This window comes from Triturus cristatus, chromosome 6 (genome assembly GCF_964204655.1).
Source record: "Triturus cristatus chromosome 6, aTriCri1.1, whole genome shotgun sequence".
Lineage (NCBI taxonomy): Eukaryota > Metazoa > Chordata > Amphibia > Caudata > Salamandridae > Triturus > Triturus cristatus.
In genome coordinates, this window is record NC_140589.1 from 1,501,043,355 (window position 1) to 1,501,071,346 (window position 27,992).

General features: G+C 46.8%; 1 protein-coding gene across 2 annotated transcripts in view; it reads left to right on the forward strand.

The window, feature by feature from the left end:
• MCM8 (minichromosome maintenance 8 homologous recombination repair factor) overlaps positions 1-27,992 on the forward strand; it is a 402,649-nt gene that overhangs the window by 192,365 nt on the left and 182,292 nt on the right. For both annotated transcript variants that reach the window (XM_085612630.1, XM_085612631.1), the window contains exons 11-13: positions 6,780-6,810; positions 9,765-9,905; positions 21,092-21,233. In XM_085612630.1, coding sequence (XP_085468756.1) covers positions 6,780-6,810; positions 9,765-9,905; positions 21,092-21,233 — 314 coding nt within the window. The remainder of the gene's footprint in view (positions 1-6,779; positions 6,811-9,764; positions 9,906-21,091; positions 21,234-27,992) is intronic.

Genomic DNA, 27,992 nt, shown 5'->3' on the forward strand with positions numbered 1-27,992 from the left:
TTGAATCCCGCCTATAGGGGGCTAAGCGACACAAGCCGCTAGATGGCACACTAAAAACATGAGTAAATAAAACAAGCATTAGCATAGCCAATAGGTCTCGCCTTTGGGACCTTATAAGTGTTTAGCCATGCAATGGTTGATGTTGTTGCACCAAGGATATTGTGCTGCATAACTAAATACTTAAGAGGTCACAAAAGAGAGACCTATTGGCTATGCCAATGCTTGTCCTCTACATATGAGCAGCACAGTTAAAACGTAAACTGCACATTTAATTTGAATACAATTGTTAGGAATTAATTTTTTTATGAACTATGTTAAAAACCATAAGCATGAACAATATGTGGACAGCATCCATCGATATCATCCTTAGTATCTCAATTTAACCGAGCTTTCCTTTCCCACTCATTTGATAGTTCTTGGGATCACTGGGGTGATATAGCAGTCACTCGTTTAGTACTGTGTACAAGTCGAAAGCCATTACAATTGAGAACAGAAGGCACGCTAACCTTTTTTGTGCACCTATGCATTTGCAGCTTTATTCTCCTATCAACTGTAAGCAATTTTTGTGAAACTCCTCCTTCTATATCTCTTTTGTACACAACATTTACAGGCATATAACCTTTTCTTGCACCACTGAAATCAAAGCGTGACTTCTTGTGGTGACAGCTATGTCAACCCACAGCTAGGGTCCCTAAATATACATGAATAGAAAATAGCCCTTGCTATTGTATCTAACATTTGAGACCTTTGACACCACTTTAAAAGAGGTTATATTGGTCCTACTTTATAGAGCATAAGCAGCACAATACCAGTTACAATGCTAGGTCTTATTTATTCACTCAGTATCCTCCCAGTCTCCTCCTTCATCCTTTTCAGAAGACCTGCCATCAGGCATCCCTCCACTAATGCTTTGGCAGATGGAATAGTCAACCCCCTTACCTTATTGTTCCCAAAGCATAGCATTACTCTAGGCCCAGTGTGCATCTCCTTATCTCAAAGTTTCTCTGTTCTGCCTTTCAGTCAAAAACAATCAGAAATGTGCAACTTGGAGGCATCTGTCTTCGGTGTAAGATTAAGAGGTTTGTCTCCAGATCAAACCCACCAGATCCTCACCTTCCACCTCAAAGGGACAACCTACTGCTTGCAAAGTGGGCCTTCTCCTGTGGTTCTCAAAGTTCATGGCTCTCCACTCTGTTTTCACTAAATCAGGCATGCCCTAACAAAGCACATTTCAACTGTTTTAGCCTTTAGTCATTTCTGAATATTCAAAAGACCCCCCATTCCCAGCATGTCCGTTTCAAATCCTTGAGCAGAGCCTCATTTATTCCAATTGAATTTAAAATTTTTGTTATTCATGATTACATTTTGTGATGTGTAAGCATTGCAGTGTGTTATGTGCAGAGAAAAACATAACTTTTCTGTAACTAACTAACTATCTCTCTCTCCTCTCTCTTCTCTCTCTCCTCCTTCCCCCCCCCCCACCCCCCCCCCCCTTTAGTGGTGGTTGACAATATGTATAGTTAGGACTTCGTTTCCATAGGAAAAGCGTTTTGTGGCTTGCCTTGCCTATATCTATGGTGCAGTTTAATGAATCTTCACAAAAGTTTCCAAAAACAGTATCAAGTTGGGTCTTGTTGTGCATAGAAAATTTTGAGACGATCTGTCCAGTGGGGGCCGAGGAAAAAGCGGGAAGGACTACAGCCCGAACTGATGGACAGAATTACATCAAATTTGGCAGAAATCTAGCTCTTTATCCAGAAAAGGTGCTTTTTGGTATTTGGTGTAAATCCATTCAGTATTTTTAGAGATATTAAAGGAAATCCAAATTTGTATATTTAGAAGCGTGAATTCTCCGAGGATCTGACAGTCCCCGTTCTGAATTCTGATTAGCTTGCAACAATTCAAACAGGATGTGTTGGCAGTCATCTTGGGACTCTGCTTCAGCCGAGCCCCAAAATAAAGTTAAAAGAAAAGGGAGAAGTGTGGGATACCCTGACCCCCTAGCTCTGGTTCTGGTGACCCCCACCAGCGAAGTTGTGAATCTGCACCTAAAAAAACATGCCCGGTCTCCTGTGCATGTTTACATTAAAGCCGGGTAGGCCAGGGTCCGGGGTAGAATCATATGTTAAAAAACAAGGACTTTATTTAAATATTGGAGGGGGCCCCACAGACCTCCCTCTTTTGGGCTGATGGAAGCCCTGCGGTCCACCACATGCCTGAGGAGGGCCACTACCTCCCGAAGGCTTTTTTTTAAAAAACGGAGGGGTGGCCACACAGGCCCACCCCCTGGGGCTTTGATAAGCCCCGTGGACCACCACCTCCCTGGGGCAAATTTTTTTTTAAAAGCTGGGAGAGGGGCCACGTTTCCCCCCTCCGACAATATACGGCCCTGGGGACCACCGTCTCCCGAGGCCGGCCCGTGAGTTGTGAATCTGCACCTAAAAAAACATGCCCGGTCTCCTGTGCATGTTTACATTAAAGCCGGGTAGGCCAGGGTCCGGGGTAGAATCATATGTTAAAAAACAAGGACTTTATTTAAATATTGGAGGGGTCCCCACAGACCTCCCTCTTTTGGACTGATGGAAGCCCTGCGGTCCACCACATGCCTGAGGAGGGCCACTACCTCCCGAAGGCTTTTTTTTAAAAAACGGAGGGGTGGCCACACAGGCCCACCCCCTGGGGCTTTGATAAGCCCCGTGGACCACCAACTCCCTGGGGCAATTTTTTTTTTAAAAGCTGGGAGAGGGGCCACGTTTCCCACTCCGACAATATACGGCCCTGGGGACCACCGTCTCCCGAGGCCGGCCCGTGAAAAATAAAGGAGTGGGGCACGCGGCCCCCCTTCCAGGAGCCAGTTATGGCCCTGGGGACTGCCACCCCCAGGGCTGGCTCCTGCTATGTCCTGGGGTACCCAGCCACAGGACTGAGCAATTGGCTTTCGTTTGGCGGGAGCTGATGGCTCCCACCAAGCAAAAGCGAACATAACTCTGCTTCCAGTAAGCGGAAGCTGGCAACACACTCCTGCTTTCTGGAAGCAGAGTTTTCATCTGTTTCCCTGCCCGCTGTCATGTGGCTAGGGAAACGGATGAAATGTTGCTCCTTTACCCAGTGAGCTGTATATTTAGCATTTCCCTGTCTGCTGCATCATTGCACACTGAGTGCCTTGGGTTGGCTCCAGGGCACCCAGGGACATATGGCCTGGCCCCAGGGAATGGGATTCCCGAGGGGGGCCATGCGGCCTCTCCTCCCCCATTAAGTTGTGCCTGGGCCCCGTGGGGATGGGGTCCACAGGGCTGTTCTCGCCCAAATGCTCATTTCACAGAAATTAGTGCAGTGCATGCAGTGTGGTGGTATTTGCATGCTCTAGGTGGTTGACTCTGGGTACGATCATGTGGACCGGCTCCTAAAACAGGGTAAGGGGGCCTAGATGTGGGGTGGCCCTGGACATAACAGGGTTATGAACATGGTTAAAGTCCAGGAACCCACTAGTAGTGGTATGTATGTGCATTCTTCGGTGATCCCTAGATGGATACCTGGTGTGGCCGGTTGTTTGGGCTGAGTCAGTAAGGGCCTTAGCCTCGTATGTCATTGTGACTCGTCACCCCACCATAGGTGTAGTGAGTTTGTCACCTACTTGACTTTGTGCATGGACGGCCGTAGCTGTCTCAGCGTGTGACCTCACCCCATGGGATATTGTCGTTGAGGCCTGTATGGTGTGTGTTGAGTCGAAAGACCCACCTCTGTTCCCTGACCAAGAGTGCCTGTACTGTGAGTTTTGCGCCGGCTTCTAGGATCATCCACTCAATGTCATCTGGTGTGTGATTGGAATCGATGTAATGAGTCAACATCTTGGTTATGCTTTTCTTACACCTTATATTGCTGCGGTGCTCGGTGATCCTCAATCTGATAGCCCGTGTGGTCATCCCAATCTAGCGTTTTTGGCAGGGGCATGTCATCATGTATACGCAATAGTGGGTGTTTCAATTAGTGTAGTTTATTTTTGTATCCATGCGGTAGTGGTCGCTATGTCTACCAGTTTGGTGTGATGTGTGAAGGCACACACACTACATGTCCTGCATGGATATGGTCCTGAGACTGGAGGGACACCCCATAGTTGTTGTTGTCGCCTATTCGGTGGTTGGAGGGGTCTGGTGTGAATGACCCTGTCCTTGATGTTCGCAGTTCGTTTGAAAGCGAATCGGGGTATAGCTGGTGACATGTCCCCAGTGTGGAGGATGGGCCAGTGTTTTTTGATGATTTTCTGGATACTGTTCGACTGGGGAGTGAAGGATGTGACACAGGTGATGACATCACTTGGAGCACGGGTGCGTGGTTCCAGTAATGCTTCCCTGTGATTATTTCTGGCTCTTTTATTGGCCTTCTGTATCACATTCCTAGGGTAGTTACGGGACATAAGATCCGTGCTGAGGGCTTCCACTTGTTGTTTATAGTCCCTCACATCACTACAGTTCCTGCGGAGGCGCAGGAACTGCCCTAAGGGGATGTTATCCCGTAGGTGTTTTGGGTGGTGTCTGTCGTATCTCAGCAAACTATTACTGTCTGTAGGCTGTATACCATGACCATAATTGTCTCTTGTCTCTTCTCAGGTTGTGACTTTCTTACTGTAACAACTGCTTGTCCATAGGTCCTTATATACCTGTTCTCTTCTTTCCAGTTGTTCCCATGGCCTCTCTCTTCAGTGTGAGCATGGCCATTTCCTACCCTGCATTATCCTCTCTTCTTCTCTTACCCTTTTTTCTCTAGGTGCATTACTTTCCAGAAGGTATTCTTATACCTCCGGGACACTTTTTTTCACCTTTTTACACTTTCAGGATTACTACCGCATCCATACTTAAGTGGACGTGACACATAGGCCCTACTGGCGCACACCACTCTTCGCCCCCTTAGAGTAGATGAAGATTTAAAAGGTCCCGAAGAATTGCTTAGATCCCTTTGGACATTTTGAGGCAAGATACATGTTGACCCCATGCACAACTCACTAGGACTGACACAGGTTTAATCTTGCTTTACCAGTCCGTGACTCTTTAGGTACTCCTCGTATTAAAGGTTTGGAGAATCCAGGAGCCATTTTTACTGCACACTCACTATCCCATGTCTACTCACTACACAAAGGCACCCTCGCATAGATACCATCTAGCTTCAAACTTACCAATTAGCTTCACGACGGCAAACCGAGAAGACCGCCAGCAAAGATCCCCCCCTGTGGGGCCCGTTGGGCATTGCAGCACCGGCCCAACGAGGAGCTGCCCTATGATGAAGCATGACACCCTCGGGGTGTGTGAGGGCCCTTGCTCCTTATAGGAGCTATCCCTGGACGAGTACCCTTATCCTTGCTTGGCCTGGCACCTTATGGAAATCACCCCCCCCCCCCCCCCCCCCCGTCGCCCCTAGGAACAGCATACCTTTCTCTTTATCACCCAACTAGAACTACCCAGACATATTTATTTAAGAGTTTTATATAGCGCTAGCAAGCCCCGAGGTATCCGAGAGCTTAACAACATATATCGTGATGCAATCGGTTCTACAGTATTGCAATAAACAGCATTGTCTTGTGTCGAATCTTGATCAGGCGGTACTGGGAGCGAGTCAAAAAATGGCCAATGGAAAGCCTTCTTAGTGAAGTGTATGTTCTGCGCTGGGCAGGATTCCTTTGGTAGTGTAGCTCTGTCACATTGGGAGGCAGCTCTCCATTCAGATGAGATCGGTTGAGGGAGAGTTCTTTGAGCTGGCTCTTGAAGTTTAAGAAGGAGGGGTTAGTCCTGATATTGACTGGGATGGAGTTCCAAATTTTGGGCGCATTTCCCGAGAAGGAGCGAGATAGGGTTTTTTGTTTGAGAGTTTTCGGTGGAATGAGAAGAAGAGTGTTGGAGCTCCTGAGGTTCCTCGTTTGTCCTGCCACCTGTGTGTATTGTTAGGTTATGCAATCCTCGTTTCAGTTGGCAACCGGCTCCCCTCCCCATTGTACCTTTTTTGTTTTCTCGCATTCCTGCATGTTGCTTGCCTAGTCAGAAATCATTCTGCTGTTGCCTACTTTCCTCTCGTCTTCCTCCTTTAGCTCCTATTGCAATCCTGGAATTTCCAGATGTAGCCTGCTGATAACACTGTCCCATTCCTACCAGGTGAAGTTGAAAAGGGCTTCATCCAAACAGACTCAAGTATTTCTCCCTTATAGTGCCTCTCTCCCCTGTTTCCCCAGGGTCTGCTCCTAAGTGCTTGAGTTATTTTTATAAGTACAAAGGTTCTTAGGCTTCAGGGAGGCTTTTGCCTATCTTATTGGATACTAGATACAGGCGTGTTACACTCAGATGTTGTAAACAGCCTCTTGTTCCTTACTTATCTTCTGTATGAGAGCATGTATATATTACAACACTGTTTATTATTCAGTTTAATGAAGTCCTAGAATGCTAAACTAGTATTAGATGTTAATACCCGTTCCTTCATATATTTCATATTAAATGCCATTTATTGCAAGTTGAAATGTTTGGTGTAATTATATTTTTGAAATTGTTCAATGCTGCAAGAAGGGAAAGTGACTAAACACTGCAATTTCAAACCATTTGGAAGATTAGGGAACAGATGTTATCATATAACATCAGAACACTGACAATGTTTCATTAAGAGAGGTGATGGCTGGTCCTTTATTGTGAATGTATTTTATATTGTCAAGTAATCATGAGACTTCTTTCTGCCATTGTGTAATATCAAAGAGCTTAATAAAATTAAGAATTACTTGAATGACCTATTTCTTGTTATTGCAGCTCTCTTTGTCCAACCATATATGGACATGAGGTAAGGATTTTTACTGTATGTACATTTAGATTCAAAATGTTATGACATTGTTATTGAGATATAAGCATCCTTCCTTCATCTCTCAAGTGTTTTTTTCTACAGCAAATTCTATTCAGTTTCCGCAGGTGATAGACAGTAATGCGTCCAAGCATATTGTGTTATCAATGTAAATCAATCAATAAATTCTTTATTCGGCCTAAATAGGCCATAAAAGCACATAATAATAAAACATCCACAAGTCAACTTGTTTCAAAATAACACTCACAGACATAGCTAAATTAATATACAGCAAATCTTTAAAATGCAACTTTTGTAAGGATAAAAATGCATTACTAATAGTACATAAATACAGCAAAAACATCTTTAAAAATACTGTATAAAAAGGCGATGGGACTCATCCTAATAAAACTTAACAAATAAAAACCTCCATATAAGGGTCCACTATGTAAGTAGGGATTATTAGAGGCAACCTAAAACCATTAATCTTAGGTTTTATCCAATTTACATGAACAGTACATTTGTAAAATAGCTCACTGTCGCAGTTAATTTTGCAAAATACACCTCTGTCAAAAACGGAGATAAAAAGCAACAGTTATATCAATCAGTAATACCATACAATAAGTGCAAAGCATTAAATCGCTACTCACGACTGTATTACGAACAAAGTGAAAGAAACTTTTTCTTTGTAGTAGGGGAACCATTTATGTTTGTTATTGAGCTTTATTCTGTTGATTGGCTGCTCACTGCTACACCCTGCTTATCCTTCCGTCAACTCTGCCGTAATTCACAGAGGTCGAGAAGACTTGAGAGGTTTATCCTATTGCCCTCACACATATGTTCCTTATCTAAATGTAATGTTTTTTTGGTTTGATCGAGAATTAGCCAAGAGCTTTACACAATAAAACCTTCCGGTGCCTTCCTTAAGGGTAATGTTTGCTCTCTCAATGGTATGCATTGGCAAATCATTCAATGTTTTATTTTAAGACTAAAGATCAATTCTTTCTTTTAATAATAGTACGACCAGACCAGGTCAAAGACAAACAACCCAGGACCAGTTTCGCCCTTATTAGTGCTCAACAGCCAGGCTTGTATTCCGGTTCAGTGAGAGCCTGGACTGGCAATTCAGGCTGGACTGTTCCCATTGGAGCAGGGTCAAGACTGATTCACATATGTCTGTGTCCCTACTGAGGTGGCATGTTGTGCAAAATAATGATGGACTGGGATGCCGCCTTGTGTAATTTCCAGTGGCTGAGATTAATTAGGGAGACCTGGCCTGGCAGTTCAAACTAAACTTTTCCTATTTGGCGCATGGTCAAGATTGATTTGTAAATGGCTAGGTCCAAGCTGAGGTGGTATTGTGGGGGAAAAATGATGGATTGCGATGCGGCTCAGTGATTGCCACTGGCTGAGAATAATTCAAGCACTCCATCCATCACCTTGTTTGTTGATGCTAGAGCGTGTATGTGCAATTCCTGATGCAATAAGGGACTACCATTCCTTAAGGGGCTGGACGCCGGGAGCTTGTTTCACTGGTGAAACGCGCCTAAATAGGACAGTATGAGAACACCTTATGTTGCCAAATGGATTTCAGGCATAGGCTATTTCCAGAGCAACATGCAGGCGGGAACTCTATCTGACTGCAGTATTCTTGAGAAGGCCCAGACTTATTACCATCTTCACTTGGCCAAGAGCTATGCGCGCCCAGCTGAGCTTCTCTTCGGTGAGTCTGACAGACAAATTTCTTGAAAACATTTTTTACTACAGACAATGGAGTCTAACCCTGATTCCAGGACCATGGGTGAGTTGCAAGAGCTCTGTACCTAATAACTACACACTTTTTCCTGGCAGCATGCAGCTCACCGCCTTTGCTCCTCAGGTGATTTAAGCTTTCCACATAATATATCTTTCTTCCTAAACCAAATTCTTCAACAGAGAGATCTCTGATTATCTTAAATGTTAAAAAAGCTCTTAGTTATCATCTCAGTAAGTCAAATGTGAGATGGAAGTCACACACCTACTAACCCCAAAACATGCTGCAGTCAATGGGATAGTGTTCTGTATCATTGTGTGCTAAAAGATAGTCAATAGACCTCGTCTGGGCAGAATCAGGAATCATTCCACAACAAGGAAGCAGTAACCGTGCTCTCACTAAAATGTCCCAATAGCTGCAATTTGAGGGCAGCTACCTGGACATCTGTCTATACCTTTACAAAACAGTATTTCATAGATTATGACCCTAAAGCTGACTCCTTCGTTGATGATGCCTCTTCCCATGAGTTGTCCTAATTGGTTTTCTGTCTTCTCTCACTATACTTCTAGCTCACTCACTTGTAGAGTGAAGGTATGGGGTTGCTTTACATTTTATAAGCATAGCAAAGAAAAATTATATACCTTTATACTTGTTCTCCATCCTGGCTATACTATTTTAAATCATAGGAAACAGGAACATATGTATGAGTTAAATTATTGTTTACCCACTTGACCATAATTAGAAAAATTAACTGTTTGTCTGGCTTTGCGGTCCAATCTGGGACGGTGTAGATTCAAAGGGTGCAGCGTCCGCATTCACAGATTTGAACCCTTATGCTGAGGAGTATGATTCTCTACTTTTGTTACTTGCTTTTCAGTAACTTTGGAGTGGTATTTTTCAGTCAAACATTGGGGAGGATTTTAATTGGCATATATATGGGCTAATTAATTGGTGTCCCTTGCAGCCATATTCGCTTTACAGAACCGCATAAAAAATTTGAATGGTATATATTGAAAATATCTTCTCGACATACCCATGATGGAGAACTATGATTCCAATTTGGTAACTTATATGACATTTAACATTAGCACCAGCCAGTGTAAGAGAATAAACTACCAGCTGCAATAAAATTATTGAAAAATGATAGTGATATGCCAGAATATTGTCCTATATATAACGTTTGCGTTTTTCTCTTGAAATACAGCTTGTGAAAGCAGGTTTATCCCTGGCTCTCTTTGGGGGTTGCCAAAAGTATGTAGATGACAAAAACAGGATTCCAGTACGAGGCGATCCCCATATTCTTGTTGTTGGAGACCCAGGTCTTGGAAAGAGTCAGATGTTGCAGGTATGATCTTGTTTATGTATTTTTGCCTCCTTTATCAGTACAAATTCATGGGGCCTAACTTCAATATCAAATCTATATTGTAGAGGGGGGGGGGTTGGTTGCTAGTATTTAAACCTTTAGTACAAGCCGTGCTTTCCAACTTCAGAAATGCATTATTAGGTAGTTAGTCAAATCTGCACTATTTCCAGTTCATCGGACCGCCAAACCCGTGGTGTGCGGTGGCAGTTGAGGACCGCCATATTACAACTACGGCGGTCAGCCCTCTAGGGGGCTGCCGCAACCTCCAGGTAACCATGTTCCCCAGCAGTGGGGTGGCGGTAAGAGGCACGCAATATGCTGGCGGTGCCGCTGCAGCACCGCCAAGCATATTACGAGTTTAACAGTCCATGCCGTGCAGAAAAGGGCTTTGACGTTCCCATTGTCGGGCCTTTTTCAAAGGCGCTGCATTGGGAACGCCAAAGGACCGCCCGCCAGACAAGAAAACTCATAATCTGGCGAGCAGGCGGGTGGCAGCTGAGTTTGTTGGTGCAGGAGCAGGGCCGTGGCATGCCACCTCACTCCAGCACTGCCAAACTCATAATCAGGCCATTTGTATTCATGCATATTTGGGTTAAAATTTGGCCTCATTTGGGAGTTGGTGAATAGCTATAACCCTGGGCAGTAGGACAGTGCGTGATGGTTACAAGAGATCGAATTAAGACTGAAAAATCACTGGAGAGGGCAGCTGAAGAGCCTCCCCATTCCTGGGTAGTATTTTCCTTTTTTTGGTAACTTCCTGAAGATCAGACCACATGGTTATGAGTAACTGAAGAATTCCTTAGTCTTGAAGTGATATTATGGGATCCAGGGTTTTTTGTGTGATTTGTTCTATTTAATGGTGCGGAATGGGGTTGAGAAGTAGCGAAAATGAGTGTTCAATATTGGAATCCCCAGACATAATTGATGCTAGCATTTTTCTAAGTTATGTTGTGGGTACAAGTGGTGTTGCTGCATCAGGACCAGAGTATTGAAGCTAGGGGCTGGATTGAGAGGAGATGGGTCGATACGTCTGACACATCTGGGCTGTGTCTGGAGGCTGCTACCTGCTAAGATGTGCTGGAATAGGTTGGCCCTCCTCTGCCAAAGAATGGTGAAAATAGTGGCACTTGCATACTCTGGGTTCAGCAGATTGGGTGAGCCGTGACACAGGTAGCGAGGGGGGTGTTAGAACTTTATGGATTACTTAAATCCCCCCAAAATGTAGATGTGGCTAAACGGTAACTGGGCTTTAATAAACTCTAAGACCACATAGGCACGTTGGGAAGCAAGAAAGTGAGGTACACGTCCTGCTTCTGCACCGAAGTCTACGGAAAGAAACCGGCTCCTGCCCACTAGCATGCAAACAAACCACTTAAATTGCTGGAAGTAATTGCAAATTCAACACACTAACATAATGACAGCAACCACACTAGGAAATTGCATCTTTTAGAATAGATCTGGTTTTCTGTAACTGCAATATAAAAATATTGCCCTCTCCGGTGGATTCATTTATTCCCCATGAACTGGCAAAGGGCAAAAAAGATTGCATTTGTGGCCAAGTCTAAATAAGGCTGTAGGTGTTCAAAGACAGGCTTGTTGTCTAGAACAGCAGTGTAGTGAAAATGGATGAAGCTTCTAATAGAGACCTATGAATCCTTAAAGGGATATTGCTTTTGATGTTGACATTCATTCACTGTGTGCGCAGTGAGATACTGTATGTGTGGCAAAGTTTTATATGTCGATGGGGACGTGCGAACGATTGTGGATTGCCAGGGTGTGACTGCATCCCTGTTGACCTTGTGTGTGTGTAATATGTCTGATGTTGCAATCATTAAAATCATGCAAAGTGAGACACTGTATGTCTGAGGGAGATATTCTGTGGCTTGTTAAACGTAAGATTGTTGTCTGCCACATCATTGTCTGTGTCTATGCTGAACTCATACTTGTACTTACCAATTTCATAGTTTGCAAAATGGGATATTCACACTCTCATTCCCTTACAATGTCCTGCACATGTGCAGTACTAACAAAACAGGTACTTCTTGTGTACTTTGATGTGCATGTTGGACACAACCATCTTGCATTATATCTGAGAAACCGCTGAAAATGTTTAATCAAACCAGGGTATAGCACCGAATGACGAAAACTCTACCTTGTCACAACAGTTTTGTGGTTATGCACGTTGAGTTCTCATATAACAGCACACTGCATCCAGCACTAGGATATTCTTTTTTTTTTTCCAGTGCATTTCACCCTCGCATTTGGTCACCCAGGTTTTCCCCTTCTACAGGTCCATTAGTAAGGAACAAGAGGATGTTTACAACATCGGAGTGTAACAAGCCTGTAACTAGTATCCAAGAAGATAGGCAAAAGCCTCCCTGAAGCCTAAGATCCTTTGTACTTATAAAAATAACTCAAGCACTTAGGAGCAGGCCCTGGGGAAACAGGGGAGAGAGGCACTATAAGGGAGAAATACTTGAGTCTGTTTGGATGAAGCCCTTTTCAACTTCATCTGATAGGAATGGTACAGTGTTATCAGCAGGCTACATCTGGAAATTCCAGGATTGCAATAGGAGCTAAAGGAGGAAGACGAGAGGAAAGTAGGCAACAGCAGAAGGACTTCTGACTAGGCAAGCAACATGCAGGAATGCGAGAAAACAAAAAAGGTACAATGGGGAGGGGAGCCGGTTGCCAACTGAACCAAGGATTGCATAACCTAACCATATGCACAGTTGGCAGGACAAACGAGGAACCTCAGGAGCTCCAACACTCTTCTTCTCATTCCACCGAAAACTCTCAAACAAAAAACCCTATCTCGCTCCTTCTCGGGAAATGCGCCCAAAATGTGGAACTCCATCCCAGTCCATATCAGGACTAACCCCTCCTTCTTAAACTTCAAAAGCCAGCTCAAAGAACTCTTCCTCAACTGATCTCATCTGAATGGAGAGCTGCCTCCCAATGTGACAGAGCTACACTACCAAAGGAATCCTGCCTAGCGCAGAACATAGACACTTCAATAAGAAGGCTTTCCATCGTCCGGTTTTTGACTCTCTCCCAGTACCCCCTGATCAGGATTCGACACAAGACAATGCTGTGTATTGTAATACCGTATAACTGATTGCATCACGATATATGTTGTAAAGCGCTCTGATACCTTTGGGTCTTGCTAGCGCTATATAAAACTCTTAGATAAATAAATAAAATAAAGTTGCCAGGCGTAGACTAATTGAGAATGGAGGCCTTAAATACTGTTCTGCCCTTGTCGATGGAGAAGGAAACCTAGATGCCATTTTGCTTTGAACTAACCCCTATGCTGTACTCAAGGAACCTCCATCATTTTAGAACAGGTGGTGCGCCAATACCTACAGTCACGACTCCCCAATCTCCAGCTCCTGACTACAGGGTTGGGGAAAAGGTTTGGCTACCCAAATGGGGGTTATAGTCTAAGTTTGCTCCCAGGTTTGTCCCTTTCCAATCATATAGCTAGTTGGTACTATAGCAGTTAAGTTAATCATTCCTGGTCACTGGAAGATTAATCCAGTGTTTCATGTGTCTCGATTCAAGAAATCGGCTACTACTGCAATCTCCTCACCTACTCTGATTGACAGAATGGCTGACTATGAGTACAGGCCATTTTGAAATCTACTTGGTGGTGAGGTCAGTTGCAGTAAGTGGTAGCCTGGAAAGGGTATGAGGTGTCTGATAATTCATGTGAACCAGCTTAATTTGTCCATGTTCCTCAACGTTTTCAATAATTATTTTAGTAAGAGAATGTTTACTTCTTGTAGCCTGCCACTTGCATCCAGAAATGTGGTTTTTTTACTGGGCAGATACATGCATGGTTTGTGAGATATGGCAAGTGAGATCTTACCAGCTGTCCCTAAAGACCTTCTTGGGCTCAAACTGTACATGATGGACCGAATATGGTAAAGTAAGTAATCTGTGTGGGCCTGGATACTACTGAGTTAATTGGCAGGTCAGCTGGCCCCAAAATCAACCTTAGAAAGCAGACTTTGGTGAGGTTGACTAGTATTCTTAGTGATGGGCATGCATTCCCAATGGATCTGTCCTTCGATGGTCTAGGCTGGTTGGGGTAAAAGCAGGTTCAGTGCAAGAGTGATGTAAACACAGCTGAGCTCTTTGGTGCTACTGATGCCAGTGAAACAATTTCCCCATCAATTTAGGAAATCATAGGCTATTCCCGGGGGACTAGCCTTTAGGAAACGCTTACCTTTCCCACCTATGGTTCAGTCCTTTGGTGCCATGGTCATGGTAACTGCAAACATCGCAGAGGGCAACAGGCTCATCAGTTCTCCCGTTCATCTGTCCCCTGTGTAATGCCTTCTAACCCACTTTAGTTTTTCCTCAACAGCTCTTGTCAGGCCTGTGGAGGATAAACTGGTCTTACAGATCATTCAAAGGGGCTATGCCCCACCCATCATCTCTTTGCTGCACTATCTTTCTTCCACACTGCTCGCTTTAAGGAAGCTGTGTGGGAGGGAGAGGTGGAGTTTAGAAGCCTCTGGTGACTGTCCAAGAGCTGGCTCCATATCAATCTGCTGGAGCTTTCGGTAGGTCTTCCTGCCATCCACCAAAAGGATGCTGTGCAGGTCCTTACAGACAAAACAACGCCATGTTGTACTGCAAGATGCAGAGTGGAGTGGTGTCCTGGATCCTGTGTCAGGAGGTGCTATGCCTCCGGAGGTGGGTGCCTTTTTTTCGTGGTCCCCAACCACCTGACAAGTTTCTGATTACCTCCGTGGATGAACTGAGCGAGCTTCGTCAGGTGGACCATGAGCGTGTTCTTCATCCCAAGGTATCAAAAGGTGATTTTGAGTAGCGTGGTATGCCCTAGCTAAAGCTATTCATCACCATCAAGAATGCACAGCATCAACAATTTAAGACCCATTCTGGCTTGAATGAAAAGAGGGACTCCTGTGCTAATTTCCGCTGCTATACCTCCTGCATCTAGTTGTGAAGAAGACTAGGCCTAAGTTTGTCTTATGCCCTAGACTGGGCCAGGAGATTGTGGCCCCCCGAGCTCTTGAGAATTTGTCCTCCAATGAGGCTTCTACTTTGGAAGGGCCTCCTATTGAAGTAACAGGGCAAGCCTTTGCATCTGAGTTTCCACAATTTGCACCTCCATGGATGGATATTGAGTGACAATAGCTAAATATGTTTGGTTTGCTGGCTGAGATGATGGGTATCTTCCTCCCTACCAGATACCCTTCCACAAAGTTGATTTATAGCGGTGGTGGGGGGGTGAGACACATTTGTTCCCTGGTGTGGTATCTGAAACACTGACCCCTTTGCAAGTTAGACTTTGATTTTCTTTTCTTTGTTCTTTTGTTAGCCTAGCAAGGCCTTGCAGTGGGCCCAAGGAAAGGATATTTGTTTACCTTTATGGCATCTTTCAGTTTACCTGCCCAACTGTCTTTAAGTTGCCAATTTATGAAAGGTTTGGCTGCACGTTTCCACCCATACCATTTGATATACCCCAATGGTATCAGAACTTGGACTTTACATTTTTCATTTTCACACTCTTTGAGCCAATGCACAACTGTTCTTAAAGGCTCTTAACACTAAAGACTGTCGCCCTAATTGACATTACATGAGCGTGTTGCGTTAGTGAACTCCAGGTGCTTTCAGTCCATTAGCCTCTACCACCGCCTTTATGGATAACCGAGTGCTGAGGACTAGAGTGGCCCTCTTTACAGATATCATGCCGCCCTTCCACGTTGCCCACTTGATTACTCTGCCAGCTTTTTTTGCACTGCCTCTCTCCTCAAAAGAGGAGGAGAGGTTTCATTGTCTTGCCCCTAAGAGAGCTCAGAATTTAGCATTGAACACATAAATGCTACACGTGTGGATGATCACCCCTTTGTAGGGTTTTTGGTGTGAAGAAAGGTAATACGGTGCAGAAGAGATCCCCTGTCAAGGTGGATAGTCCTCTGTATTAAGAACAATTACACTTAGCAAGAATCAGCCCCTGAAGGGCAGAGGACTCATTTCAACAGGGCCAAGGCCGCTACCTAGACCTATGCCTGGCTGCGACTTGGGTGCCAGTGCATACATTCATGAAATACTGCTACTTCAAAAGCCATGTTCAGTGGGATGGTCTCTTTGCTACTTGGTTCTGCAGGACTTTTTGGCCTGAATCCAGACCGCTACCTTTGGGACTGCAATGATATCTATTCTAAAAGTAAGGAATCTGCAGTTGGAACTAACCATCAGAAGAACCAGTCACTCCCTCTTTCTGGTGGCTACTCAATCTAACTAAAGAATCCTCATTGCCCTTCTACTTTCCTGTTCTGTTTAGTGATCGTTGGCATCTAAAAAAGATCGCAAGTTAGGAATCAGTACACAGGCAATTTGTTTTGCAGTACAAGAAACTTATATCGGTCCACAGCGATGGCACTTATATATGCACTTTCATTGGCGATGTGGCGTCTGTGCAGAGCCTCATGGCACCACTTACAGGCACACAGGAGCATTGCAGAAGAATTATCCGGATCCAGCGTGGTGCTTTTAGATATGCCAAAGGTGAGAATGCTGCGGTTAGCTAGAGTACCTTCCAGAAAGAGCGTTACTGATGGTTAGTAGCTTGTTCTTTTTCCACGTTACCAAAACATGGCTTCTCTGTTTTTAATGTCCTCTTTAAAAAAAAAAAAAGCCATTTCCCTTAGACAAGATTGAACAATAACATTCTGAACCAAGTGGCGCACTACTCAGGCAGATCTTTCAATCCAATTTTCTTTTAAGTTTTGTGAGACCTGTTCATTAATTTGCCACTCTTCGAATCCCAGGCTTCACATCCTTTTTTTCCTTTCTCTTTATTGATTTAACAGTCAGTGTGCTTTGCAGGCATCCAGTGGCATTCTAATCTTGCAGTGGGTGGTACTCATTATTAAACAAACCACCTCTTCTGTCAGTGAGGCTTAAGAAGCCACTACACTAGGGACACCATGCACAGTTATGAGCGTCTCCTTTGAAGGAAACCTCTGTACAGCGTCCATCTCTCCTTTCTAGTCCCAGTTGTCGAACATATTCATGACAGTTACACTTGAGTGAGGTTCACTGATTGTGCACTTTAGTGCTCTTAACTCGAGGAAGTGATCTAGCGTTCAAACCCAAGCATCCACCCCATGCAGTAGTGCTCCAGGAAGTATTTTGAGCTCCCTTTCCATTTCGTCAGTCCTATGGTGTGGTTTGCACTAAGGGCACATTTTTTTCGTGGCTGCTTGTGCTGTGAGTGGCCTTTTGTACCTTCAGAACGCCAGCCACCCAAGTGGAGCAGGGAGTCATCCCTAGTCTGTGGGGGAATTGAAGGTCTGTCTGCTTTCTCCCTTCAGGCCCTGACGTGGCTGACCTCTCTGGAGTACATGTCTCACTGCCCTTGAATCTGCTGTTCAGGACCTTCTCACGGTCCCCGTCTGGTCCTGGGAGATGCAATAAGAGGAGTCTGTCGTAGAGTTCGGGGGAACAAGGCTGCGCACTGTTTTGTGGCTAGCGCACCACATTCTTGCCCAAAACATTGCTCATCTCTCTTATTCCTTTCACATACTGCACAGTTGTGTGGGCTATCACTGTTAAAAATAAAAAAGTCAGGTTTTATATAGTGCTCATACCTTCAGGCACCCAAGGACTTGGAAAGAATAGTGAATTCTGAAATGAGGACAGAGTGGAGAAATTAGCTGAGTGTCGTAAATTAACCTATATACTCCCATACCCGAGGCAGATGGCCTGGTATCTATAGTTAAAGCCCAAACATATTTTGTAAAACCCTTCTTCCCATCCACTGATTATTCAGCAGATTTCTCTCCCTTTCATTTTGTTTACTATTTACTTTGCTATGTTCAACAGTTTTATTAAATTGTTTCATAATTAGTTATGGATGCATTCCCTAAACTCAGCTGGGGTCCTATCGTCCGCTCGCCCTGCTCAACACAGACTATAAAATCTTGGCGAAGATACTGGCGGAGAGACTGGCCCCGGTGGTGCCCACGCTGGTGCACAGCGATCAAAATGGCTTTGTGCCCAAACGCGCCACTTCGCTCAATTTGCGGCGGTTCTTCCGAGTGATGGAGGAGAGCACTCGACAATGGCCCAGAGCGGGTTGCCTGGTCCTGGACCTAGAGAAAGCCTTTGATTGTCTGGAATGGGGATACCTGGTGTCGACGCTGTCGCACTTCGGACTGGGGCTGGGCTTCCTGCAGCTAACGGCTCTTCTGTACAAGGGACCTACGGTGCGCGTGCGTACGGGTCCATGTGTCTCAGACCCCATTCAGATCGGCCGAGGTACCAGGCAGGGGTGTCCGTTGTCGCCCCTCCTGTTTGCGCTTGCAATGGAGCCGTTGGCGGCGACACTCCGTAGGGAGCTGGCGGATGGCATTCCGCTGGGAGACGCTACCCACCAGGTGTCCCTTTACGCAGATGACTTACTGGTCTATGTCAGGGATGTGTCCGCTATCCCGGCGAGGCTGGGCTGCATCCTACACACCTTTGAGCAGCTCTCAGGCCTCCGAGTCAACGCCGCTAAATCCTGTCTGTTCGCCTTCCGAGGCGACGTCCAGGACCCTGGTTACCGCCTTGGCGGAGTGCGGGTCCAATGGCAGCCGGACACCTTTCGCTATCTGGGTGTCCAGATATATCGCCGCCCAGCGGATCTAGTGGAAGGTAACCTGGGGCGCGCCGTGACAGCGGTCCGAGCCCAGATGGCGTTCTGGAGTACGCTTGCCCTTTCGGTGACCGGCCGCATAGCGCTTGTTAAAATGGTGGTGCTGCCGCGTCTGTTGTACTATTTTGCCAACTTCCCGGTGTATATACCGGTGTCCTTCTTCACGCCCTTCACGCGCTCCCTCCGCGATTTCGTCTGGGGAACGGCGCGCCACAGGGTGGCGCTGCCGAAACTGTGTCTTCCCGTGGGCCAAGGTGGACGAGGGATGCCGTGTCTTGAACACTACTATCTGGCAGCGCAGCTACAATGGGTGGCCCGCTGGCTGGCTGACAGATGCCGAGAGGACACGGCGACGGCGGTGAACCCGCCGCTGACAGTAACGGAGCTCCTCCGAATCATTCACCCGACCACGAGCGCGCTCAAGCCCGAACCACTGTTGCTAGTGGTGGCGTATAAATGCTACCGACGATGTCTCCGGCTGACACGGACCAGAATCCCATATGCCCCAGCTATTCCTCTGGAGGGCTCCCCTTGCGGGCGAGACACGCTTGGGGCTGCAGACCTCAGGGACTGGCACGCGGTTGATCTCCACACATTGGAGGATCTATACTATGAGGGGGGCCTTCGGCCATTCGCAACTCTTGCGGAAGAGACTGGACTGGCGCAGGGCCAGTTTCTCCGGCACCGGGCCCTGATAGAAACGCTGGCGTGTCACTGGGGAGACTTGTGGGTAGAGCCGGAGCAGCATTTAGTGCTGCAATACCTCCATGTCTTGGGTCGAGGGGGGCATCTAATCAAATGGTTTGCTGCGGCTTTGCGGATGCACGCGGCAGCGAGCTTAGGGACACTACGCGAGAGATGGGAGGGGGATCTTGGCCGATCTATGGTAGATAAAGAGTGGGAGAGGGTGCTGCAGGGGCCGAGGAGGATACCTCGAAACATGAGATTTCGTCAAATACAGTTTTTTGTCCTGCATAGGGCCTACCATTAACAAGTATTTTCATTGCGTGGATGCCTGCTGCCCCCGCTGCGCAGTGGTTGACGCCGACCTGCTCCACATGCTGTGGGGATGCCCTGCGTTACGGTTGTACTGGCAGGCGGTACATGAGGAGCTCCGTCGGTGTACAAGCCGGGAAATTCCACCCGAGTGGCCCACTTATTTATTACATCTCTTTCACCGGCCAGCCCCGGCTAAGGTGGCCTCTCGTTTTCTTGATTTGGGGATTATAGTGGCAAAGCGACTTATCACCAAACGCTGGAAGGCAGACGCCGCGCCACATGTGCGAGCATGGCGTAGCTCTTTGCTGGTGTGGGCGAAGGCGGAGGAGGTGGCGCTTCGGCGGGAAGAGACGCTGGGGCTTAGAATGACGCCCGTCGCACCCCAATGGGGGGAGATGCTGCGGGTGCTACTGCACTCTGAGGAGGTGGCCCCGGGAGGAAGCGGGTCTGCGCTGTAGAGGCTGCGTTGGACGACGAGGCGCTGTTCGTCTGGTTGAGCTGCCGCGCTGGTGTGACTGACAGGCATTAAAGTGAAGACAGTGCATGCCTAGGATTGCCTCTTAGTGCTAGAGCCGATCCTGGTGGGGGGGACTGGAGAAGTCGGAACATGGCGGGGCGGGGGATCAGAAGGGAGGGGCCGTCTAGACTAGAACTTGCGAGCTGCTGTTGGTCGTTATCTTAGTTGCTAGGCTGTCGAGAGAACGGCCACCCAGTTACTGAACGGGGAGTTTAGCACTGTTTGTATACCTGTTTGGGGATGCACCGGGATTAGCACATACCTGATCCAGGAGAGGGTGGGCGGATGCTCTCCACTAGATCTGCGGCCCTGGCATCATGCGTGGTGATATTGTGCTTCAAAGACTAGCTGGTTGTACAAGAGGACTCTGTCACTCCCTTTCCTGATAATGTCAAATGGCTAGAATGTATATGCTATGCACAGAAACTCAGCTCATAGTTATATATTACGATGCTCACTGATTGATTATGATGTAATGTGTGCTTTTGCCTGCAAACTTAATAAACAGATTTATAAATGAAATGGATGCATTCCCTAAATATACCTTTTGGTTCCCTTATCACATACCCCGTTTACTTTTCTGTCTAAACCCTATCTCATCCCCTCTTTATTTGGAGACCGGTGGACCTAATATGTGAGGTGAAAATGTACATGCTAATCAAAATTATACATAGGTGTGCCAATAATTCAATGTATGTAATCAATAATTGTTGCTATGACTTATTATTTGTTTACATTCCGTTGAAGTCTTCTATAAAAACAAATTGTTAAAAAAGGACACAGCATGGAAACAAATATGATTTAAAATCTGAGTGCATTCAGAAACCATGAAATGCCTTACTTACATTGTTGGTTTTACAAACATTTTAAATATAGAAAAATAAATGCCATTTTAATGTCTGTTTCAGGTGATAAAATCCATGCCGACTATTGACCGGGGATTTCATAAGTTAATTTTCTTGTATTCATTTGTAGGCAGTTTGTAATGTTGCCCCTCGTGGTGTGTATGTCTGTGGCAATACGACAACCTCGTCTGGTCTGACAGTAACTCTTTCTAGGGACAGCTCAACTGGGGATTTTGGATTGGAAGCTGGTGCCCTGGTTCTTGGAGACCAAGGTGAGAAATGCAGAAGCTAGGCCACTCCGTGCAATTAGCGAGGCATCGCGATAAACCATTTGAAACATACTGTTCGAGGCATATGAGCTGCAGATTATACACTTTTGCATAGATCGCCATCTGGTGTTGGGCCCGGATGTTTGCAGTTTGTTTTTCTTCTTGGACAGTCTTTGGAAGTCACGAGTTCGGTGACTCCTCCTTCGGTCCGTACTGCGCATGGGCTTCGGCTCCATCCTCAGATTGTTTTTTTCCGCCATCGGGCTCGGATGTAATGCTTCGTGCTCCGGCTTCGAACCTTTCCAGTTCGACCTTCGACGAAAAATCCTCGTCCATCGAGATTTTTTAGACGGAATCGACTTCTTCATCTCTCTCTTCGGCACTTCCTCGATTCCAGACATCGGCGGCGGCCTTTGGGCCTATCTCGACTCCGGTCTCGGCCGATGGAAAGGACTCCTTTTAAGAAGTGCCCGAAATGTGGGTCTAAATTTCCCCACACCGACCTCCATCAGGTGTGCAACCTCTGCCTCTCTCCCGAACACGAGGCCCGAGACTGCCCCGCCTGCAAGTCTTTTCGATCGAAAAGACTATTTGGGATCGACGAGCTTGACGCACCATGGCGCACTCATCGACCTCGGCTCCACCTGACATCTTCGTGGGAAGACACCGGAGCTTCGGGACAGCAGCACACCGAGCAGGAGTAAGATATCGTCAGCGCTTCCGAGGCCGACGACTCTGACGTAGAGGAGATCACACCGGCGCAGAGGGTCGTGAGTACTCTACCCCCTCCCCGTCCCGCGCCCATACCGAAAGAGACTCCGGTTACCCCTTCGCCTCCGGGCCTAGGGAAAGCCAAGCATACTGCTTCCATCACCCCACCTTCGGGCCCGGTGAAAAAGCATCACAAGTCTCCTGGTGGCTCGGGCTCGAGCCAGCCTCCTAGTGGCGCCGACAAACATTCTTCGGCGCCGAAGAAAACAAGTTCCGTTCCGAAGCCATCGGTGTCGAAACATGGCCTCTCGGTGCCGACCAAACACAAATCCCTTGGCACCGACTCTTCCGTATCGAAGCCTGCCTCTGCACCGACTAAAAAATCGGACACCCCAAGAAAGCACGGCGCGGATAAACCGACGAAGCCTTCGGTTCCGAAAACGACGGCACCGATGGACGAATCGGTGCCGGAGGAGCTTTTCGCACCGGATCCTCTTCAAAAGACCTTAACAAAGGATCCAAGGACTGGACATTTAATGTTGTCTGTCAAGAAAAGACTTTTGGACAAACCAACTCCTCCTCCACCACCAAAACGGAAGGACTCTGCCACATCCCCGTTCAGAGTACCCTCCCCACCACCTCCACCTCCTCCTCCTCCACCTCCTCCACCCCCTCCATCTCCTCCCCCACCTTCTCCACCCTTGCCTCACCGGTCTCCAACCCCGTCTCCAGACCCTGATGACCACGGAGATCCATTCTATGATCCATCAGATGCCCCGCAGGACCCTACTCCTCCGGGAACACCTGACCCATGGGAGGATTATCACAATCCTGATGTCCCAGATGTGCCTCAGGATGATCTCTATCCATCCAGACCGTCTCCACCAGAGGACTCCCTGGGGTTCCACCACCTCTTACAACGGGCGGCACATTACCATGGGGTGGAATTACACAGTGATCCAGTTGAGGAAGACTTCCTACTTGACACATTTGACATAGCAGATAAATCCACTTCTATATTACCCATGCTTAAAGGGGTGACCAAGCATGCTACAGAGGTTTCCAAAGACCCCGTTAGAGCTGGGGTCTTAAACCCCAGAATAGAAAAAAAGTACAAGGCAGCCCCCACGGATCCTGTCTATATTAAAGGACCTGCGCCCCTAGACTCACTAGTGGTCTCCACAGCTAGGAAGCGCTCCAACTCTCAGTCATCTGGTGAGGCCCCACCACCTGATAAGGAGTCCAAGTTTTTAGATGCGTCAGGCAAACGCACTGCCTCCCAAGCCGCCAATATGTGCCGCTTCGCCAACACACAGGCGCTGCTGGCAAGGTACGATAGAGCGCACTATGAGGAGCTGGAGGCTCTCATGCAGCATCTCCCGGACAAATATAAGAATAAGGCTCATGAGCTAATACAAGAGGGGAAGATTATTACCAACACCTCTATCAAATGCGTACTTGACACGGCGTCCAGGGCTATAAACACCGGTGTCCTGCTTCGCCGTCACGCCTGGCTCAGAATTTCAGGCTTTAAACCAGAGGTCCAAGCATCTATTTTAAACCACCCCTTTGACCAACAACACTTATTTGGCCCAAAAGTAGACGAAGCCCTGGAAAAAATGAAGAAGGATACGGATACGGCAAAGTCTATGGGAGCTCTGCAATCACAAACCCCTAGACGCTCTTTTTCGCCGTTCCTCCTTTCGAGGCTCTGGCAGAGGTTACTCTTCCAATAACGCCTCCACTTCCTACAAGTCCCCTCCTCAAAGTACCTTCTCAAAAGGCTACCAAAGAGGTGGATATCGAGGGAACAATAATAAAGGCAGGGGCAAAACCAACACCGCCCGTTCTGCCACACCGCCCACACAATGACTTTCCCCCGCTCCCCCCAGACCATTCCACTCCGGTCGGGGGCAGACTACAGGACTTCCTTCACACCTGGGAAGCCATAACATCAGACAAATGGGTAACCCAAATTACTCAGTCAGGGTACTGTCTCGAACTAACTTCTACCCCCCCAAATATTCCACCCAGACACCGTGCGATGTCACAAGAACATACCACACTTCTGAAACAAGAGGTACTCTCCCTCCTGCAAAAACACGCGATAGAGCAGGTACCCGTCGATCAGCAAAATCTAGGGGTCTACTCTCTGTACTTTCTCATACCGAAGAAAGACGAGACACTACGGCCCATTCTAGACCTCCGGCCCCTAAATGCATACATCCATTCAGACCATTTTCATATGGTAACTCTTCAGCAAGTTCTCCCACTCCTCCGTCAGGGCGACTTTCTCACTACACTGGATTTGAAAGATGCATACTTTCATATCCCAATACACCCGGCTCACAGAAAGTACCTCCGATTTGTGGTGGACAACCAACATTATCAGTTCAAGGTTCTCCCCTTCGGGGTCACAACCGCACCACGGGTTTTTACCAAATGCCTGGCAGTAGTGGCAGCACACCTCCGAAGACAAAACATTCACGTCTTCCCCTACCTGGACGACTGGCTCATAAAAGCCGCGTCCTACCACCAGTGTGTACAAAACACAAACGCTACCATACAACTACTCCACCAGCTAGGCTTTACGGTGAATCACCCAAAGTCCCACTTGATACCCTCTCACACAAAGCAATACCTCGGTGCCACTATAGACACCTCAAAAGCTATAGCCTATCCCAACTCAGCCAGGATCTCAAGCATGCAAGCCCTGCTCCAAAAGTTCCTTCTTCAGCACTCTCTCCCAGCAAGAGTGTTCATGAAACTAATAGGGATGATGGCGTCTTGCATTTTCATAGTGCCTCATGCAAGACTTCACATGCGTCCACTCCAAGAGCGCCTAGCACGCCAGTGGAACCAGGCCCAGGGACAGCTGACGGATCCGGTGTTGGTGGACGGTTGCACCCATCGCTCTCTGCAGTGGTGGAACACCACAAACCTTTCCAAAGGGCGACCGTTCCTGGACCCGGTTCCTCAGGTGATTCTAACAACGGACGCATCGCTCTCCGGCTGGGGAGCGCACCTATTACACCTCACAGTGCAAGGTGTATGGACGCCACAACAGAGGTTACTCCACATCAATCATCTGGAGTTGTTGGCGATCTTTCTAGCCCTCAAATCGTTTCAGAAACAAATTTCAGCCAAGGCAGTCCTAATTCGCACAGACAATATGACTGCAATGTATTATATTCAAAAACAGGGGGGGACACACTCTCCCGCTTAGCACAGAGCATATGGAGATGGGCGATTCCACAAAAAATCGTTCTCCTGGCACAGCACGTCCCAGGCATACAAAACACCATGGCAGATCTGCTCAGCAGACAAACGCAGCAAATGCACGAATGGGAACTGCATCCACAAGTTCTTCACCCATTCTTCCACAAGTGGGGGCATCCTCAGATAGACCTCTTCGCCACCCACGAAAACAAAAAATGCCCAAGCTTCGCCGCCAGATACCCACACCCATTGTCCAAAGGCAATGGGATATGGATGAACTGGTCAAGCAAATTTGCATACGCCTTTCCACCTCTCCCACTAATTCCATTAGTGGTAAGGAAGCTACAACAGCAGTCCCTCAGACTCATTCTAGTAGCTCCAACATGGGCCAGGCAGCCGTGGTACACCACACTACTACAGCTCTCAGTGGTACCACACCAAAAGCTGCACCTGTCCCCATGCCTCCTAACCCAGAACCATGGAGAAATCAGGCACCTGGACCCAGCTCAGCTCAACCTTGCGATCTGGCTCCTGAAATCTTAGAATTTGGATACCTTAACCTTCCCCCTGATTGCATTAACATTATCAGGGAAGCCAGACGTCCTACCACTCGAGCATGCTATGCCGCAAAGTGGAAGAGATTTGTTGTTTACTGCCGTAACGATACAATCGACCCCTTAGATGCATCCATACAGCACATCATATGCTATCTGCTCCATCTTCACAGGTGTAACCTGGCATATTCATCCATACGTCTACACCTAGCAGCAATTGCTGCTTACCTGCAAAACAGACAGCATTTATCACTGTTCAGAGTGCCTGCTATTAAAGCCTTTATGGAAGGCCTTAAAAGAGTAATTCCATCTAGGGCACCACCATCCCCTGTATGGTATCTAAACGTAGTTCTTACAAGGCTAATGGGCCCGCCTTTCGAACCAATGCATAAATGTGAGCTACAGTTCCTCACCTGGAAAACAGCCTTCCTCGTAGCTATCACTTCCCTTAGAAGGGTTAGTGAGATACAAGCGTTCACTATACAAGAACCCTTTTTACAGATACATCACAGCAAGGTGATACTTCGCACAAATCCCAAATTTTTGCCCAAGGTCATTTCCCCCTTCCATCTTAATCAATCGGTGGAATTACCGTTTTTTTTCTCGCAACCTTAATCTGTTGCGGAAAGGGCTCTACATACACTTGATGTTAAAAGGGCTTTACTGTACTACATACAAAGAACGCAACCTTTCAGAAAGACTAAACAGTTGTTTGTCTCCTTCTATCCACCGCATAAGGGCAACCCCATCTCTAAATCAGGGATAGCTAGGTGGATCGTAAAGTGCATACAAATTTGCTAGCAAAAAGCAAAAAGAACATTATCTGTTCCACCTAAAGCCCACTCTACAAGAAAGATAGGGGCTTCTATGGCGTTTCTAGGGAACATACCCTTAGATGACATCTGCAAAGCAGCCACATGGTCAACACCGCACACCTTCACAAAACATTACTGTGTAGACGTGCACTCTAAACAACAAGCTAGTGTGGGCCAGGCTGTACTAAAGACACTTTTTCAAACCACTGCAACGGATACTGGTGGTCGCCGCTAAGGTTGGGTACTGCTATATAATCTATGCAAAAGTGTATAATCTGCAGCTCATATGCCTCGAACGGAATATGCTACTTACCAGTATGCATCTGTTCTTGGCATGTAGAGCTGCAGATCTATACACGCCCACCCGCCTCCCCGGCTACCTGTATCCGTTCCAGTCTATCTTATTTAGATACAACACACATGGGTTTCTTACTATTATCACCACGCTCCATCTTTTCCCTGCTGGCGAAAAACAATCTGAGGATGGAGCCGAAGCCCATGCGCAGTACGGACCGAAGGAGGAGTCACCGAACTCGTGACTTCCAAAGACTGTCCAAGAAGAAAAACAAACTGCAAACATACGGGCCCAACACCAGATGGCGATCTATGCAAAAGTGTATAGATCTGCAGCTCTACATGCCAAGAACAGATGCATACTGGTAAGTAGCATATTCCTTTCTGGAGAAGCAAACGTGCCTTCTTCATTGTACAATTGTGTCAGTTGTATCTTGGGGTTTTAAATCATGCTATTGTCTCACACTGATGTGCATTTTTCGTGCAGGGGTATTGGTAATTAATATTTGTGTAGCGCACAATCTACCTTTATTATGGCATTGCTGCACCTTTGGTATTTCAGGCCATGGTTTCCTGTTTGTTTGTAATTTGATGAATATAGAACTCTCCATGCTTCTGTATGAGCAAGAATCAGTTTTCCACAGAGAAGTGGAGTCACAAAATGGAGAGAAAAAGCAAATTCTAATGATCTATGAAGTCACTCTGAACCCTAGGGCTGTACATGTGTTTGCTGTGCTCGTCAGAATCCTCTACAGAACTGTCAGGTTCAGTTGTATGAAGAGCAGGCTTATACGGTAGCCATAGAGAACATTAAACACGGTCCCCAAACCCCCAACCCGCAAAAGAGTACCTGTCTCTCTGTGCCGCCCTCCTCTAAATAATGACTTAGTATCTTTCTACCTGGGGACTGCTCCACCGCCATCAAATATAAAATATACCTAATTTTCTCCGACTCTACACCACATCGCTCAAATCTGAAAGAGACTCCTGTTGTGCTAACATCCTTTCCCATCCCTACATGTCTTTTCCTTCTCCATGTGTCTTTTCCTCCCCGTGTGTGTAATAAAGCTACTAGATTGCTTGCTAGCCTCTTCCACCTTCCGTATTGCCATCAGATGTGTTTAGAAATGTTGTGCTTGCAATAATCTGCTGATACCCACTCTGGGTGT